General features: G+C 41.0%; 1 protein-coding gene across 1 annotated transcript in view; it reads left to right on the top strand.

Moving 5' to 3' along the window:
• LOC119658570 (protein eyes shut) overlaps positions 1-20,749 on the top strand; it is a 230,622-nt gene that overhangs the window by 112,029 nt on the left and 97,844 nt on the right. Inside the window, exons 4-5 of the mRNA XM_038066021.1 lie at positions 15,482-15,634; positions 16,056-18,079. Coding sequence (XP_037921949.1) covers positions 15,482-15,634; positions 16,056-18,079 — 2,177 coding nt within the window. The remainder of the gene's footprint in view (positions 1-15,481; positions 15,635-16,055; positions 18,080-20,749) is intronic.

The raw sequence follows: 20,749 nt of genomic DNA, 5'->3' as shown, positions 1-20,749 counted from the left end.
GAATGCGGCCAAGAGTTCGCAATTTTCCTTGCTAAGAACCCAAGTTTCCAAGGACTGGCAAGATCATAGTCTTATACAAAGAGCTTTGACCCTATGCTGAGACGTTTCAAGCGGAACAGTTGTTGTAAGCTGAAATAGGCTCCGTTGGCTGACAACAACCGTGCGCGGATTTCATCATCGTAGCTGTTATCGGTTGAGATTTTCGACTCTAGATAAGAGAAATTGTCATCGGTCTCAAAGTTGTATTCTCTATCCTTATTCTTCATCGTGTTTGTGTTTGACCAGTGCGATTTGATGTTGTTGGTTGATTCGTCTTCGGTGCTGACGTTGCCACCATATATTTTGTCTTGCCTTCATTGATGTGCAGCCCAAGATCTCGCGCCGCCTGCTCGATCTGGATGAAGGCAGTTTGTACGTCTCGGGTGGTTCTTCCAATGATGTCGATATCGTCAGCATATGCCAGTAGTTGGGTGGACTTAAAGAGGAGCGTACCCCTTGCATTTACCTCAGCATCATGGATCACTTTCTCGAGGGCCAGGTTAAAGAAGATGCATGATAGGGCATCCCCTTTTCGTAGACCGTCGTTGATGTCGAATAGTCTTGAGAGTGATCCTGCTGCTTTTATATTTCCTCGCACATTGGTCACGGTCAGCCTAGTCATAGTCAGTCTTATTAATTTCGTCGGGATACCGAATTCTCTCATGGCCGTGTACAGTTTTACCCTGGCTATGCTATCATAGGTGGCTTTAAAGTCGATGAGAAGATGGTGCAACTGTTGTCCATATTCCAACAGTTTTTCCATCGCTTGTCGCAGAGAGAAAATCTGATCTGTTGCTGATTTGCCTGGAGTGAAGCCTCTTTGGTATGGGCCAATGATGTTCTGGGCGTATGGGGCTATCCTAGAAAGATAGTGGAGAATATCTTATAGATGGTACTCAGCAACGTGATATCTCTATATTTACTGCACTGTGTGATATCTCCCTCTTTATATATGAGACAGATAATGCCTCTTTGCCAGTCGTCAGGCATTGATTCGTTGTCCCATACCTTGAGCACAAGTTGGTGAACCACTTGGTGTAACTGGTCGCCTCCATATTTAACCAATTCGGCTGTAATTCCATCGGCTCCTGGCGACTTATGATTTTTTAGCCGATGAATTGCACGGACTGTTTCTCCTAAACTTGGTGGTGGCAGTATTTGTCCGTCGTCTTTAGTTGGCGGGACCTCCAACTCGCCGATGTTCTGGTTGTTCAGTAGTTCATCAAAGTACTCAACCCATCGCTCCAATATACCCGTTCTATCGGAAATCAGATTTCCCTCTTTGTTTCGGCAGGACGAGCATCGAGGTGTATAAGGCTTCATCCTGCTGACTTGTTGGTAAAACTTCCGCGCCTGGTGCGGTTGCTCCTTGTACTTTTTTAGTTCACAGACTTGTTGGTTCTCCCAGGCTTTCTTTTTCCATCTGTGAAGCCGCTTCTCCGCTCGACGGAGTTCGTGATAAGTTTCTGCGCGTGCCCGCGTTCTTTGAGAATGCAACATTACTCGGTATGCGGCATTCTTCCGTTGCGTTGCTAGCTTACATTCTTCGTCAAACCAGCCGTTCCGACTCCTTTTGGGGCTGGGGCCAAGTATGTTTGTGGCCGTATCCGTAAGCGATGACGCATAAGTGTGGTTTACGCGCTATACCCCACCAAGGAGTGAATGGTAACCATATATATATACCTCATTTTGTTGAGGGACCATTATGTTATTAACTAAGACCTTGGCGCAGTTTTGTCGCTTCAGGATGAAAATCATGCGATAACTTTTAGTTTCTTTGATGCGAATTTTCTATTTTGTAAGCCAGTTTCCAATTCATTCTAATTCGGTTCAAAATGAGAAGTTCTTCTTTAACTTAAAACACTTTTGGAAATATTGTCTCCAAACGCGGTAAACGGGATAGCAATACCTTTTTCAAGTGTGTTGCAATTGCCATCTCTCTATCACCATCATTCGTTATCTTAGAGCACTGAAAAAGGGAAAAAGTTGTCGATATATGCGAAATAGAATAAAACTACTAGAAAAAATCGTCTTATAGTTGTTGGTTGATTTTTTTTCCTGCTGGTCTCTGTTGATCTTAGTGGCAGTTAACATTGAACACACCGCTTCATCCTTTGAGTAGCTTTCCACTGGGAAAGGTCAGTTGATGTAATGTCTCAGGCTTTCGCGTCCCTCAACTGCCTTTCTTTGACAAAAATCAATCTTGATTCTTAACATCAAAGCCCCGTGCAGCAAACATCTGTTTCTCAGAATGTTGACAAATTCTTCAAATGTTTGGCACTTCTCGCAAGGTTGAAAAATGCTACCCTTCAAGTTGAACACCGACCGCTTTTATGATCCAACTGTCACTCGACAGTCGAAGAGTTATCTTGCTAATCGGGCGGCTTGAATAATAATAATAATCGTTGGAACAACAATCCATATTGGATCAGGACCTTGAAGTGTGTTAGAGCACTTCATTCAAGACCGTAACGGTACACCACAATAGACTGTAGGAGGCAATGTGGTCAGCATTACGCTCGCCCGAGATTATTACCCTGGTTTGACTCAGGTACTCATTCACAGCTGAGTCGACTGGCATCCGACGTCAAGTCACGATACCAATCCCACTGCCACCAGCGAGATTTGAACCGCGGCCTTCCGTATTATAACCCAGTGCTCTAACCACTGAGCTATTCGGACATTTGCGGCTTAAATAATCCGGCTAAAAATACTGATAGACAGGGGCCGGCAGTAAAAATACTTACCGAAACTCTACTCGATATTAAAACGACCAATACAGGCCAAGACTCAGGTACTCATTCGCACCTGAGTCGACTGGTATCCGACATCCAGTCACAATAACAAATTTCTCTGCCGCCAGTGAGATTTAAACCACGACCTTCCACCTCCCTTCAGCCATTCGAATACTGATTGAATTGATAATGCTATACTGAATATGAGTAGTGAATTCTAAAGTTGCATGCATAACATGGCACTTTTGGGAGGCAGTTTGATCACCATGGGATCGACGCAACAAGCAATTGAGAGAAGGAGTTACTTACGAGGAAGAGAATCATAATCATCAATAGCGCAACAACTGGTGTGCGATCGAGGCCTCCAGTAATGGAAAGGGTCTCCAATTCATTATTACTACTGTCATAGGTGCAACCTTTATCTCGTCGTCCTTTATGATAGATATTTCACTTTAAACTTTCCGGGCAATGACTTCCTCGTCCATTCGGAACAAGTGGCATGCCTAATTTAACTATAACTGCAAAATCAATATATGACTCAAAGATTTCGTCGTTCTAAAAGCTTTGAAATCCCTTCAGAAAATTAGTGCACTTGAGCGCTGAACTACGGTATAAGGTATTCTCCAATATCTAGAGTGGTGAAAGATAACAGAATAACTTCCCAAACAAAGAAGTTCACTCCGTTATCGACAATCCTGTTCTGAGGTAGCTGCTCTTCATTCTGAACCTAAACTTTGTGCATTCTCTGATTTTATCCAATCCAAGCACAATGTAATGAAAAAGACGGTGCTAAAAAATAATTCGGATGAAGAAGAGGATCATCATCATCATCAACGGCGCAACAACCGTTATCCGGTCTAGACCTGCCTTAATAAGGAACTCCAGACATCCCGGTTTTGCGCCGAGGTCCACCAATTCGATATCCCTAAAAGCTGTCTGGCGTCCTGACCTACGCCCTCGCTCCATCTTAGGCAGTGTCTGCCTCGTCTTCCCTTTCTACCATAGATATTGCCCTTATAGACTTTCCGGGTGGGATCATCCTCATCCACACGAATTCAGTGACCCGCCCACCGAAACCTATTGAGCCGGATTTTATCCATAACCTGACGGTCATGGTATCGCTCATAGATTTCGTCGTTATGTAGGCTACGAAATCGTCCATCCTCATGTAGGGTCAAGAATGGGACACATAAGTTTAAAAAAAACGAACTCCACTTGGAGATAATATAACGGTGACCGTTTCCACAAATGGAACGATGTTATGAGCGTGTGACAGCCAAGCTGCTAATAATATGCGAATCAACCTGAAACTAGTTTTGTGTCGACAAAACTAAATGATATACACTCACAATGGCGCCGTTCGAGAGCATGTTGGACAACCTGACTCAGATTTGGAAAATAAAAAAGGAAACCAACAATTTTTGATGGTAATTTCGATCTATGGGCGATTGAATGGTATTTGAAATAGGCAATGGAAGCTTGCCACATTCGTCAACATGTTCAAAACTAGCCTGAAGGGAGGAATACTTACCCCTCGATGGAGAAATCAAAAATAGGCACTGTTACCCAAACTTAATAAACTAGAAGGAGACCTGGTCTCATTTGCACCATCTCTTTGTTAGACAGAATAAATTAAATGAGTCAGTTACCATAGCATGCTGGCCACAAACGGGTGAATCAAACCTAGCAACCGTTGAGCTTCTTCTCAACCCAGCTCATTGTAACTACAGCGCTTACGATCGTGAGCTACACGTCGCACACCCTTCCATTAAATACTTTCGTTTCTCTTTTGAGGGCGGCCCGTACACCGTCTTCTCGAACCACAAGCCCCTTATTTTCGCGCTTAAACAGAAGCCCGACCAAGAATCTCCTCGCCAAGTTCGGCAACTGAGCTTTATCAGCCTTTACTTTCGATATTCAACACGTGTTTGGAAAAGACAACGTCCTTGCGGACACTTGTTTCGAATCTCGGAGGTCACATCCCCCGCGGCAATGGCCGAGGCGTTACAAGACGACGAAGAGCTTCAGAGGGCAAACTCTAAATTCAAGTTCAAGGTGTTTCCTATCTTCGGTTCAAACTCCTACTTACTCTGCGAGACGTCAGACAAGAACCTAGGCCATTCATTCCGGCCGATTTTCGCAAGGAAGTAATTCACGCAGTACACAGTCTTGCGCACCCAGGCAACAGGACGACGAACCGGTTAGCATTAAAAAAAGAAGTAGACCTATTCCCTCAGTCGACTAAGTGCTTCCACACCATCCGCCTCGAAGTCATTGTCCCTTTGCGAGACACTCCCAGTGACCTCGAAACATGAACATAAATGCTCATTAGGGTGGACGCAACTCGGAGGCCACTACACCCACTATACTAGGTCCCCTGTAAAGTTCCAAGTTTTCCTTGTCGAGGCAGCGAAACGATGGACGCTCCAAAAAAGCGCTCGCGAAGCGTCCGGATCGCCCGGTAGCTCCCTTGCGGGATCACGTCCGGGGCTCCTCTGCCGGACCCGCGCGGTTTCAGTTAGGGGCGGAGGTTTGTGGCGGCATATCAGAGGTATGAATCACGACTGCATTACCCTGGTGAATTCATCTCTGTTGATGCACTGTAGTACCACCGCCTCGGCTGATGGCCTGGCACGAGGTCGGCGCGCAGGAAAAACTTTCAATTTCTCAATTGAACCGCCAGACAATTGCCCGGCTAAAGTTTCACAGAAAATACTTTATTCTGAAGTGAAGGATTAAGTAACTGTTCTGGACGTATCACAATTTCTTCAACGCTTTCAAATTCGATCCTCGATGCCAAGTTTAACCTGTGTGAAGGACATTAGCACCACTTGTTTGGAAATTGATGAATATTTCACCCAGTTCAACCTTAGATGAGCAGGTTTTTGGGAAGTCAAATAATGTTAAGATCTGTTACGTAAACTAAATTTGAAATAACCTCAAATCCATTGGGATGTACCGTTCTTTCTCATGAAATGAAATAATCGGCCAGAAGTGCCCATTGAGAATAGGAATTAGAATCTCTTTGGGTCATTGAAATCAAGCTATCAAAGTTTCAATTGAAGTTCTCTGTCAATATAATTTAAACTATATAACTAAAGCTCCCAAGTAGCGGATCATCGCTTCTTTTATATCGTACAAAACCCAACCCCTAGCTTCATACATATTGCAGGAAATTGTTGACCAGACCTTTCTGATGATTGAATCTTTCAACGCTTAGGCACAGATTTACTCCTTTTCAGATGACCCCATCCTTTGATAAATACAGTATATACCTTTGTACGTATATAGCTTAATGCACATGCTCGAAATCAATGACCCTACACTATCCATTAACTATAAAGCACCAAAGTAGAATTGAAAGGTAGCCGAGGGTTAACAAATTCAGTGTACAAATAGACTCTTGAAAAGTCTTCAAATTCATCTGAAGTCAATCTTAAAAAGGGATTTTAATATGGTTTCGTTGTTGATTTACTGTGCGGTTGATGCTACAATCCTTGATGTATTATCCATCGCCATCCGTACAATGAATCCAACCTGAAACATACGTGGCAGCATCATTCACAGGACCAACATACATACATATCTGCAAACTTGTTCACTATACACAAAGAATGATATGAAACATTTTTAGAAAGGCCCTTGAGGTATCTGGATGTTTAGCTGTTACCGTCCTTCAAACGATAAATGGACACACTCTCAACTCCTTTTTGTGTTCCGAATGACCATCAGGATATACGAATTGGTCGATTGCGGACAAAAGTCCTCTAAATTTAGCTGTGGTCAGAGTACCGGGGCATCGAGTAGAAGGTGAAAAGTTACAAATCGGACTTTAACGAATTCTGTCCAGTTTTATAGGGTTTACATGCTTAATGGACCGAAATAAATTAAAATGGTGACCCAAGGGTACAATAATCAAGGATATGTGTATATGGCACTGGGGATCACTATTATGTTTCACTAATTAATGCGAATGTGTAATTTGAATTAGGCACGTCCACTGGAAAGACGACAGTGATGTGATGTACAAAGTTTTAATGGGATCGATACGAGGTTGAATGATTAAATGAGTTAATTTCAGTGATTAAGTATTTTTATCACTAAAACTGGAAGCAGGAATGCAATCATGGTAATAGAATGATGAAAAATTCATGATGGTGTTATGTCGCTATAAATGTAATCCAATCCCGAAGCTACAGGAAATGAGCTTGCATGCATCTAGTCAAATTTCGAATCAATACTAAATCCCCCCTTTTGATAGATTGCTGCAGCCAAGTCTATTTCATGTACACACCACCGTTCCCCCCCCCCCCCCGCCCAAAATCTGTTTGAAAAAGATTTCCAAACGGGTACTTGGTGGGAAGGACAACTTTCAGCTGATCAAAAATCAAAGTGCTTTCTCTTCAGACCTTTCGTCTTTATTCTAAACAGTCTCGCTTTCAATTTCACTGACATGATCAAGCTAATTCGCAGCTTACGAATGCTGTGAGTCAAAGTGTTAACATTTATGCGCCTTACCATTTGTATTACTGACAATACATGGGCATTAGGCCTACGATGACCCACCCGTCCGTCGTCTGGGATAATCTAAAACAATATAGTGCTTTCAGCATGCCCTTAAATTTCAATCAAAATTAAAACCGGGTTTGATGAGGAGGTGATTTGAAAGGCTCCCGACTCTACCAGAACCAAGCTCATGACCAAGATATGCGGGCCACTCATTTCAGACGTTTTCGTAAAAATTGACATCAAGGGAAGAACATTCATTAGAAGAACAATATATACAGGACTGTCCAAAGAAGGAACTTACTGCACAGGAGGTAGCCTGGATATCATCTTTTAAACGTGAGCAAGAAAGCGTCTATGTGTCTCGACCATAATGATTTGGTTGATGACATTGAGTAGCATGGCATTTAATTTTTGCAAATGGGTTAGTGGAGTATTAACAGAAACTTGTGAGAGGCGGTAATGGCTATTCAAAGTAATCTACCCAATTTTTAGAGGTACTCGATGACAAGAGCAACAAAGGACAAAGACGAGAGATCTCCTAATCCGGGCAAAATAGCAAATTGGCACAAAGAATGAAGGAATAAAAAAATTGCTAAACTTTCTGAGTTCACTAAAATTACCAGTGGAGTACTTCTCGAAAACTCGCAGGAAAAAGGCTAGAAAGGAAAAGCCCAAATCCCCAGAAATATCATAAGCAACGCAAGTGAGCACTATAATCAACACATGGACAAATAAAAGGCAGCAAGTAAATAAGTAGGTTCCTTTGAGAGACCACGCGTATCTAAAATGCAAGTTTTCCATTCCGAAAATGGAAAAAAAGTCCAATAAAAACTCTGCTCTCCATGAAGCCATACGTGAATCGAATTAGATTGAAATGGTGCAGAAAAAGAATGGAAAGATATGAATTCGTCCGAACCGATTATCATCTATAACAAAGGTGGTTTGGCGTACATCGATATACTAAGAAAAGTGGAAGTTGATCCCAATTTAAAGAGTGTAAAAAGAAATACCATTAAAATTCGGAGAGCCCAATAGAGAAATCTCATATCGAAGGAGAAAAAATCAAGCTGAAGGCTCCCCTGGTTAATCTTTATTGACGTAAAACCTTTGAAATAATTACCAAGTCAACTCGCCAAGGTGTATCCTTCCTTCATTATAGAAATAGCAAAGCTGGGGTTGTTGCCTAATGCTGGCAAACTTAAAGATGAATTTTCTTTCTGTAGGACCATATGTCTTTTAGTCTCTATAAGAGTCTATCATTTTCAAATAATTTATATTATAAAATCTATCGCTTATATTGGCGATATAGCATTAATTGTAGCTATCGAGAACTGCGAAGTAATCAGCTCTATAAAGAAAATAATTAGACAGCCCTGAACTGACAAAGGAGGAGAAAACAGAAAAGGTTCTCATAACAAAATGCATTACCTTATAAAACTTTAGACAGCACTGACAGTATGTTCATGGCAAAGTAATCAGTATAGTATAGTCTCACCAACGAATCTGATGAACCATCTTCATCTACCTAACCACAGCGGTAATTTGAGGAAAAGCAACACATATCACAATATTGCATCCAAAGAACAAATACGGTCTAGAAGCTACCTTATGACGCGCGAAACCTAGCACTCAAGCATTGCAAAGGAAGAACACCAAAAAGAAGAACAACACATACACTCAACACCAAGGTCCCCCTTATTTTATCTTATACGCCACAGAGGTGACACCCTTGTTTCTTTCTCTTTACATTTTTGAGGTAGCAGTAACTTCTAGACACTCAGGGGTCCGTGGTAGTTGGGTGCCAAGATGGCATAATCCATTCTTTTTCTTTGACCTTTGTCCCATTCGCAAGCCGGGTCGGCTCGTCGTGATCGGTTGCGCCATTTTATTTTATCAAAGGCCCGATCTGGAGGTAGTCGTAAGACCTTCAAATCCAGCAAATCAAGTCCATGTTCTTTCGGCCGGCGTTTTGGTCGCTTACCATCAAGTTCGATGTTCATACCAATCTTCGCAAGTGATTTATCTTTAGCGTGAATTACATGACCATACGAAGCAATTTCATAATACAGTTCTACATTGGTTGATAGCATTGACCCGTGACATTTAAATCGCAACTCAATGGAACCGACAGCGATAGTGCCTGTTTCCTGCGGATCGGTCGTCAAAAATTCAGTTGTATTCAGATTTAATTTGAGATCGTTGAATTTAAGGGGATGTAAATTTTTTTTCACCAAATATAGTCATGTGGGGTATCAAACGAAAGGTCTTGATTAGTACTTTCCGCCATTTCCGAATTTCTTTAACAGACCCATTCTCAGAAACTACCCAACCGAAAAGTCTAAAAAAAATCAGGAGGCTGTCACTATATGGTGCCTAGGCTCCGAAATACCCTCCGTACCGATATCTGGTCAAAACAGTCAATAATAGTATATTACTATAATTTTTAGTAATTAAATGCAAACCCCCCTTAAGTTCATCCGAATCAATCACGGCTATAGTATAGAGCATTATCCTTCCAAGTTTGGTAGAAATCACACTATTACTTACACAGTTATAACAGGTCAAAGTTACCATTTCTGTGCAAATTTAAGACTTTGAAACACACCTTTCATACCTGAAGCGTCCAGCTTCCCGTTTCCCAACTTGTTTTTCCATATTGGAACTGTCGTACTTTCTTGCCAGTCGAATGGAGTTCTACCTTTGTCAATAACTCAATTGGAGAATTCACTGAGCCACAATGTTGGGTCCCAACTCTTCGTTTTCCAGAGCTCAGATGCGAGATCGCCAGGTCCGATTTCATTTGTTTTATTGTTTCCTCAACTTCAATGGCACTGATAGATGGAATGGCTCGAAATGCCGGCAATGTTTGTTGAAGTGGAGGATGAACAAATTCTTCCGTTGAAATCTGCTTGAAATATTCTCGCTATCTATCCGTCGCGGCTCGTCTGTCAATAAGCGAAATACCGTTCTTGTCATTAACGCAATAGAAGTGAAATTGTTAATGCCATGATTAAAAGTAGGCTCGAAGACTCTCTAAAGTAGGCATCCTACCTATTCGAAGCTGCATCTGAATATACTCTACTGTTTGTATTAGCGAAATCCTCCCACATTTTTCCAACAAATAAATACGAGTTCTTTTATTTGGGGATCCTAGGCTCAACATTGATCAAACGTGGTATACGCGGCACCCAACGCGCGGATAGCTTTCTCATGCCTAAATCTTCATTCAATATGTGACAAACACGTTCCTTTGACATATTCATAGCCTCTGCTATCTCTCTCACTTTAATTCGACGGTCGTTTAGTACCATTTAGTGAACTTTAGCGATGTTATCGTTAGTGGTTGCAGCTTTTGGATGTCCCGAACGTTCACACAAGCTTGAACAGCCACGTTTGAATTCAGCTGCCCAAAGTTTCACGGTGGTAAATGATGGTGCAGAGTCCCCGTATACAGTGTCCAACTCATCTTTGATTGGCATTGGCGTATTGCCTTTCAAAAACAAATATTTAATGACAGCTCGATACTCGATTTTTTTCCATTTTCACAAAAATACAACAACTCACTCAAACGATTGTCAAACAACAACTGCGCGTCCAAAATGACTGAAATTTCGGTGAGTATCTGTCAAAAGATGCGCAACCACATTCCGCAGCTTTTATTGACGATTGCTGCCATTTTCAAGTTGAGGTCGGAAACTTTTCAGACCACTCTTGTAACTGAAGGAATCTACGTACGTTACCTCCAGTCATTGTGCAAAACAAAGCCTTATTAAAATCAGTTTGCTGTCTGCCTGCCTTTTTGTCACAGGCACTTTCTCAGCAACGGTTACCACTATTGATTCAAGTGTACTGTTAGGGATAGCCAGAATGTCCATTCAAGTTGACCAAAGTCAGCCACAAGACATAGGTATCCAAAGCAGTTCTGTTAGCAACGAAGGGCAGTTCTCCTGTTTTGTCGACACCATTTGCTGTGCTCACAAGGCTCTAGTGCATTTCGACCGCAGAAGAACCTCAAAGTGCTTAACAAACGAGGAGCACCACGAGAAATTACGAAATGACTGCAGGAAAACTAAGACTAAATCTCACTATGGAAGAGGACAACTAGTCTTTGAAATATCCGTATATGAGAAATAAAAAATCTTTTCCGGCATTATAAAAAAATTTAGCCTCTTTTTTTGGTTTTCTAAATATAATACAATCAATATTTTTTCTACGGTTCTTCTCTCAAAGAAAGGCAAAAGGTTCACAGTTGACACGTCCATACGTCAACACGAAACCTCCTGAAGTCGGAATTCACAAAAATACAAGCACCTGTAATCAATCGAAATTACAAGCTGTAAAGTACACGGAGTTTTCACAAAAAACATGATAAGTGCAGAAACTCCAACACTAAAATCCTCAATCTATCAAAGGTTCGCCATCGCGCTGTTTGCAAGCAATTTTCTCTTTTTAATTTGTTCCGTCCGACCAAGTGATCAGCCGGTCATCCGATCAAATCAAACCCACTAACCGTCTACCTCTACTGTCAGTTGTTCTTAAATAACCTAGACTCGCAGAGCAATCACCAGCTCACTCTATATACTCAACAAATGCAATGTACATAAGCAGTCTTGCAACATTACCTTGATAAATATTTCTGTTTTGCTAGAGGGGAAATGCTTAGGGAAAATACACATAATTGAACGCTGACATAATTAAGCAAATAGCATAGCAATGCTACCTCCAGCACGAAAAAATTAATGAGAGTTTTAGTTTTAAATTCAAAGACCATGACAATAACTAAATAGGATTTAAAGATGCGGAAGGATCTATGTTTGGAGCAAAAATTTTCAAATGAAATTAAAATGGTCATTCTGAAGTGAATGTTTTGAAATACTAATTGACGTAATTTACTACAGTTGAGTCGGGACGAGATGTATTAGAATTAGAAATGGAATGATGAAAATGACAGAAAATGCTCTATGATGGTGAAAGCAGAGAATTATAATTATATAATTAAATGAATTCCTTCAGCAGCTTGACTCCAGACAATAAGGGAGCAAGATGACTTGGAGATAGAGAAACCGCGGATACCACATAGCACACAACTATTTCCTGCGAAAGCTCATCAACCATCATCATGAATGTGCGGTTGACCTAGTTCTTAGATCCAGCCCCACCAACAATGCAGGTATCAAATCGGCAGAATGTACTACACAAAGAGCATCCAGGCCAAGCCAACCAATGATGCATCTACATGAAGGTAATTTCGCTAAATGCAAGTCTAATTTGAAAGGACGGGGCCAGCGAAGATCACAAAAAGGTGTAGAAAGAGACCGAACCGAAGGTTTCCTCAGGTTGAAATCCACATGCTTACACGTGGAAAGTGAACCGATTTCTCGATTTACCAACCAGTCCAACATAGAAAATTTCGACACAGCTGTGACTGTGAAAGCGTTTTTCTCCAAAAAAGCTAGCAACGGAAAAACACCCAGTGGGCTACCAAATTAAGAACCAAACTTTTAAGCTTTGCAAGAATGGAAGGGTAACTTTTCAAAAATTTTTATTAACAAGATTATCTACGTTCAAAATTCGTTGAATCTACGTAGAGATAGGATCTCATATTTCGAAGATGGTGCCAAAACTTCGCGAATTCTGAAGTCAAATGGAACATATTTTGTTTTCGTTTTCAAGTTTGCTTTTATACTTAATTTTAGTAATTGAAGGCATTAGAAGGATGTGCGTATCGTCCAGACTTCTTAGGATAAGCACACTAAACGGTTGTAAGAAGGCCAAACCACAGACAAAGCCTCTTCTCTGTACTCTATTTTTTACAAAAGCGACTAATTCTTTTGACTGCAACTGCATAAATCTGATCTAAACATAGGATCAAACAAAATGTTTAAAGATTGGTGCGAAGTAAAAGTTACAGCTAATGGAGAACTGCGTTATGAAATTGCTACACCCATTAGCGCAACCTGGATGAAGTGGCATTCTACAACTGGTGCTCGTTATGATAGACGTATGAACGAAAGTCTCAAATCTAAAATTTACCGAAGTGTCGTCCGCCTAATCGCCCTCTATGATTAAAGTGTTGGCCAACTATAAAAGACAATGAACGGCGTCTCGCGGTAATGGAAAGAAGATGTTGCGTAATCTATACTAACGGGAATTTACTTGCCAAGATTGGTCTGAACATCAAAGTCAATGGTAAACGACCAAAAGGCCGGCCGAAACAACGGTGGCTTGATACGCTGGATGGGAATTTGAAAGTCTCAAGACTGTATCCAGATCAGGCCTTTGATAGAAGAACATGGCGATAAGCCAACCCCACTTATGAACGGGATAAAGACTAAAGAAAAGAAGCAAAAGTAAGAAGACGAACTGACCACCAAATAATATTCCACGTTGGGCGCTAAAATGATAAATGGGTATTTAACACCAAAATAGCCTGATATTTTAAAAGTTGTTGATTTTCCTTCACTAAAACATATCTTAGACACTTATTTTTCTTGTTGGGTCTTATTTTGATGTTGGAAATGAAGGTTACACAATTAAAAGCAACTCACTTCGATTTGAAACCCACATTTGGCGCAAAGAAGATAAATTTATTGAAGCTGCCGTTATATCTGTTCTGTTTATCACTTCAAACTTTATTGGACGGATATAATTTGTGCTTCAGAAGAGTAGGACCTACAATTATGAACTAAAAACCAACGAGTCCTTTCTTTAAAGCTCTGTATGGATGGTAGACCAACTTGTAGAAAATGTATCCTTTATACAAAACCTATAGTAGGTTCGCTTTGAGTAAGGATTGGCTTGTTTGGATAAGAAACTAACTTGCTGTTTCCTGCCTTTAACCACTTTTACACCAAGGAATAAAATTATTTCTTTATTCATGCGATATTATTTTCTATTTAATAAAAAACCCATTTCGAATCTTCAACCCTGATCCCTATCCAAGTCACTGCTGAAATTCGGCTACACTGTAATCGCAAATTCCACGAAAATAAAATCAATATCACATTTCATTTGAATATAAATCCAAAATCACATTTATCAATCAAAGTTAATTCAAACATCATAACCACCTTCAAAATCCCAGAGCAAGCCAAATAATTACGTCCCATGCGTTCATTTTAATGAATTATGTCACAAAGCCTCAACATTATTCGAATCCAAACAAAAGGCACAATTCCCTCTGCACATACGAAAATATATGAATATTCGTTCGAATGCCAAATACTCATCTTTCCCTTTATCCTTTGAGCGTATATAAATAATATAACCAACCCCAAACCCCCAGTCAGGTAAACTAAGTGGTAATTTAAACTCCGTATCCGAGAAGCACATCAGTGCGGGATATGCTTTAATCATGACTTTAATTCGTTCCCTCGTCACACTGTAATGTATGTACGGAAGTATGCTTACAAATGTAGAGCAAATATATATATATGAAAAGCGGTAGGAAATGTTAGTGTTACGAGCTTTGCTAAGTTCTTGTCAAATTCTTCATTTGTATGTCCATATATGTATGCATGCCCTTCATGGTTGAAAAGTTATATTAAATAATATTTTCATGAAGGCACTGGAATGGTTGGCGAAACTGGCTTGGTTTCGATTTGGGCGAGGTATGGATCCTGTAGTCACGGAGTACATGTGTACTCCCACAGTTAGTGACGAGGCAGGGGATCCAACATGATTGAATTGTTTTTGATTAGGACTTTACCAGATGTCCATTCCCAATCGCAAATTACTTTGAATTGATTCAGTGCCGAATTATACTAAGAGCTTTGACCCGAATGTACATCGACCCTCCCCTTTTAATGCCTGAGCTGTTGCTAACCTCGTAAGGACAAAATTATCGACAAAGTCCTAAAATAGCCGGTCACCACTTTTGCAAGTATGTTTGAAAAACGGAAAATCATATAAATACCCACACACATACATCTCAATTTTCTATCTCAAAAATAACCGACGACGTATTTTTAACCCTTACCAAGCTGAGAGATGATGCAAAACAATTTCATCACTCTCTCTTTATGCCATTGTTTTTGTCGTCACCAGTAGCACTGAAATATTTTAGTATTTCACTCCAGAGATTCATTCATTCCAAAAATTTGCAGAAAATTTTTATTTTATCTTCTCACACCTCAACTTTATTCTACATTTATATTAATCCCTAGCTCACTAGCCCCCCTTCCACTGTCTTTTTGCAGGAGTAAATTGCGAAGAGAATGTCGACGAATGTCTGTCTAATCCATGTCAGAACGGTGGCATATGCAGGGATCGGGACAACGGTTACATTTGCACCTGTCCGCCAGGATATTTAGGAACACATTGTGAGATAGATGTTGCAGTTTGCGAAACAGGTAAGTGTAACATTTTCGCACGTAGTTTAGCTAGTAGAAAGGTAGTGAAAATTTCCGATGCCAAGGGATAGCTAAAATAAGAGCGCAAGGACGTTAGAGGATGCATGCCATGCGGATGTCAGATGAAGTCATGTAAAATTGTAATATTTGCACCGGAAAGTTTGGAAGCTCAAACTCCCAAGCATGTTTTTAAAATATACACATACTTTGTTTCCAACATGGATAAACAGCTCGTGTAGTTTTGTCTATATCTGATGTTTTTGGATGCCATTTTATGCATCTAAACAAGCGCAAACATCAGAAATTTCAAAGCATAGAGAACTATTTAAAATAGTGTTACAAAAACTTTATACTGCAATCAATTTTGAATGCCTGAAATGTCCCTCATTAGTTACGATAAAAATTCCTATACTATTTACAGGAACTGGCGCGAGATGTCACAATGGAGGTGAATGCATTGAAGGACCGGGTCTCAAATTCACATGTCGTTGTGCGCCTGGTTGGCGAGGACATATTTGCCAAGATGAAATTAATGAATGCGAATCGTCACCATGTCAGAATGGTGGGGTTTGTGTGGACAGACTCGCAGCATATGTATGCGCCTGTCCAATGGGATATACAGGAATCAATTGTGAAGAAGAAATTCTGATCTGTTCCGCAAGTCCGTGCCAAAACAATGCACTTTGCTTAATGGAAGAAGGAGTGCCGACATGCTACTGCGTACCAGATTTTCATGGTGAACGGTGTGAATATCAGTATGACGAATGTCAATTGGGACCGAAATGTATGAATGGTGGCGTTTGTATAGATGGTGTAGACACATTCACATGCTCCTGTCCACCACTTTTGACCGGACTATTTTGTGAATGTCTGATGCTGGATGGTGGTTTATTAGATTGCAATTACACAGGTCCGCCACCTATTCCCATAACAACGACGAGGAGGCCGCCAACAACCACGCGAATTTCTATACCTAGATACCCAACAACACGATATCCCACTACTCGATATCCTACTCACTGGTACACCGCAACAAAGACTTCATCTGTTACCACAGTTACGCCATTTATCTCTCAAGCCACAACAATACGAGCTCAAATCGAAACTTCAACCGGTACCCCAGAATCGGAAAGTACCGAGGATTCAGGCGAGACAGTTTCTAGTGAATCGGAATCGACTGAAAACCTAACAACAGAACCTCGATTTGAATTCGATTCAACTATTACCACAACAATGCGGGGAATTACTGTTCCGGTTCCAGTGACAACTAAATCTTCAGTCTATCATAAAACAACGATTGTACCACCATTTTCTAGCTACGATGAATACACCACACATAAATCGCGAACCCCCATAGAATTCACGCACTGGACAACAACTAGAGCGTCAACACCATATCGAGAAGGGGCGACAGAAACTATAGATTTGTCAAGCAGAACTACTATTCTCCCACCATCGCAAACTAAACCACCATATCAAACATTGCCAACAGAAACACCATTTGAAACATCGCCAACACAATCGCCACACAGTTTCACGATACCTACGAAATCAATCTTTGAACCATCTCCAACGATACCATCGTATCAACCCTCACCAACGGAACCACCATTCGAGACCATGCCAACGCAGTCATCGAGTGAGTCATCGTCCGCACCACTTGAAACAACCTCATCTTCTTCAGAAGAGTACATTGACTACGATGCCGAGACAACAACGACTACCACTGCCAAGCCACGTGGACTTATTGGCATCACCACAACAATTGTTCCTTTTTTCACGGAATACCCGGAAATTTTTGTTTCAACCAAATATGCCGATACTACAAAAGAGCTAATAGCTTCAAGCCACTTTACAACTTACAAACCACCCCCACCGCCCCCTCAATACACTACACCTTCCAGCTACCCTTATGAGCCGTCAGAAGACTCTGAAGAAAGAATATCGACAATTACTACAACTGCCCCACCACCACCATCTCCAGTAATTCCTACTTACCGTCCAATACCCACGTATCCACCGCCAGTTCCTAGTCCAGCATCACCTCCTCCCGCTACAACGCAACCCCCTCCACCTACATTACCCCCGACTACTACACCTCCACCTCCACAACACACGGTTACTATTGTACCGCCACTAGTCACAACTCGCCCTCCTCCACCAGTAACAACAACTCAAACTGTTATTCAAGTATCATCCACATGGTCGTCACAACCCTCATTCCGTCCCACCCCACCACCATTCTCATTCATACCTGAACATACTACTAAATCCCTATACACTGAAGATTTAGTGACCTATGCACAACCGGCCGTGACCACAGAGCAACCCGCCATTCCTCAACCAACTTCACCGCCACCCGAAAACTTCACCGGTATACCGGATTGTGGCAGAGTTGGATGTTTCAATGGCGGCACATGTGTTACTACAACAGAAGGATCAAGGGTAAGTCCTTGTGGAATGAACTGATTTTTCTCCATTAGATGTTACAAACGCACATACACGCATCCACAACGGAAAACTAGCCACAATACAATCTATGTTAAACAAAACACTTCAGGTTTAGTTGCATTCCATTCCAGCGAGAAAATAGGATTCAATTTGAACAATAACAAGGACTACGTAACATTAATAATATGCTCTAAAGTTTCATGGAGCATACACGAGTAATTACGACAGGCTTCTCGCAAAGCTTTTGTATTTCTTTACTTTCAAATTGGGATGTTGTAGGGTTTCAAATTTCTGCTACTCAAAACTTTGCTGCACCTAAAAGGGAGTCACGTTTTTCACTAATTGCGGGATCGCTCGGTGTTCGTGGATATAGCAAGGAATAATTATAATAACATCATTATCTGCAAGGACGGAATTCTGAAAAGCTTATGCTTATGCGCTTGAACCCACGCCCAAAAAACTAGGGACTTAACGAGACCGAAGATATGCTTCACAACATGAGAGCCAAAAATTTCCTAGATATTTATCATAGGAGGAGCAATAGCTGCCATGAAGGATTTCGGTTCGAATCCCATAGCTGGTTTAAGACTTGCTATGAAATGGGAAATGTATGTATGGCTAAGCGAAACAGCCAAGGAATATATTGATATGTATATAGATATGTATGTTTATGATCGCACTGAAGCAACTCCTTTGTAGAGTAAAAGGCGTCCTCACACTCTCCTCCTTTTAATAAGTACTTTCTCCGATTTTATCCACAAGGACACTGTGCTTTAGTTTCATTATTACCACACTTAGTGTTTCTTGTTCACTCCTTGGTGGAGTATAAGTTACCCACATAGTCAGATTGTGCTTCAGTTTTAATCAAACTTATCACTGCGCAAGTGATAAGCTCACAGCAGCGAGACAAACACAGAGCCGAATAGAAAAATCCGCGACAACAGGAATTCGAATCCGGGGGACCAAGGTCATGTACCCAAATATATCTCTTCTCTATGAAGTGTCATGATAATGGCAGAACTTACTAATGGAATCCAAAATTTGACTTTCAAAAATTCACTAAAAATAATACAGCTTACAACAACTGTTCGCTGCCTATAACTCAAACTACCCACTATAACAAACAAGCAGTGTAGAAGTAGTCAAAAAGTTACAGTTTTTGTAAGCTGAAATAGGCTCTGTTGGCTAACAACAACCGTGCGCGGATTTCATCATCGTAGCTGTTATCGGTTGTGATTTTCGACCCTAGATAGGAGAAATTATCAACGGTCTCAAAGTTGTATTCTCCCATCTTTATTCTTCCCGTTTGACCAGTGCGATTTGATGTTGTTGATTGGTTGGTTTTCGGTGCTGACGTTGCCACCATATACTTTGTCTTGCCTTCACTGATGTGCAGCCCAACATCTCGCGCTAATCGCCGCCTGCTCGATCTGGATGAGAACAGTTTGTACGTCTCGGGTGGTTCTTCGTGATCGATATCGTCAGCATAGGCCAGTAGTTGGGTGGACTTAAAGAGGATCGTACCTCTTGCATTTACCTCAGCATCATGGATCACTTTCTCGAGGGCCAGGTTAAAGAGGACGCATGATGCCTTGCACATTGGTCAGAGTGAGCCTAGTCGGTCTTAACGAATTCTCATGTTTCTTACACCAGAAGAATAATGTGGAGTACAACTGTTGGATGGCTCATTCTTGACTAATATAATCTACAAAGCACGACATGTCTGCCCCTAATGTGCAACTCACTGAAAGGTGATGTCACATGTTCTTACTTGAAATCTACTTGAAGTTCAAAGACTCTCGTTTATAAATCGCTAAAATCCCCCCCCCCTCCAAAAAATGGTTATTAGTGGAACGTTTCTTCCATTTCTTCTATTTTTTGAAGAGTGACTAACAAATTTCAACGTACGTACGTGAATGTGAGGATCAGTAATAATCTTACAAACTCATTTGCTGTATAAATTGTACTGAAGCAGTGTGACCAGTTACCCGTGAATCGGTTTTTCACTAAACCACAATGGGATTTGTTACTCAAGAATTTGAAGGCGGCTTTGTCGGCTTCCAGGTAGGATCGGAGTTTTCGATCTTCAGGGAAAACTGTTTATGTAATTTTGTTTTTAAATTTTGCATCAAACCATTTATTCTCACTCCAAAACTTTCCCTGGCTAAAATCCGACCCCCATTTCGCAATTTCTGAACTTCCGACCCAACTCTTCTAAAGTTTTTTATTCTGCCGGATGTTTTGGCATTTTTAAAAAATTAGCATGACTTTTATTACATTGATAGAAAATAAGCGGTCTACAAGCTATCCAACGTTGACATCGTCAAATGACTGTTGTGACCCTAATATGTCACCTTTTCTAAAGTGACGCGTCAATCCAATTGAATTCAGGCCTTGGAGGGTATTATAGCACTTCATTCAAGATTGTAACGTTGCACTACAAGATTATGTAGGAGGCAACGTGATCAGCATTCCACTGGCCCATGATTACCCTGTTTTGACTCAGCAGCTCATCTACAGCTGAGTCGACTGGTATCCAACATCCAGTCACGAAACAAACCCCTCTGCCACCAATGAGATTTGAACCGCGACCTTTTCTTTGCACAACCAACAAAAACTAACTTCCATTCCAGGGCATTTCTTTCTTCTCACTTCCTCACTCTC

This window comes from Hermetia illucens, chromosome 1 (assembly GCF_905115235.1).
Source record: "Hermetia illucens chromosome 1, iHerIll2.2.curated.20191125, whole genome shotgun sequence".
In the NCBI taxonomy this organism is placed as follows: Eukaryota; Metazoa; Arthropoda; class Insecta; order Diptera; family Stratiomyidae; genus Hermetia; species Hermetia illucens.
This window is presented reverse-complemented; position numbering and strand designations above follow the sequence as displayed.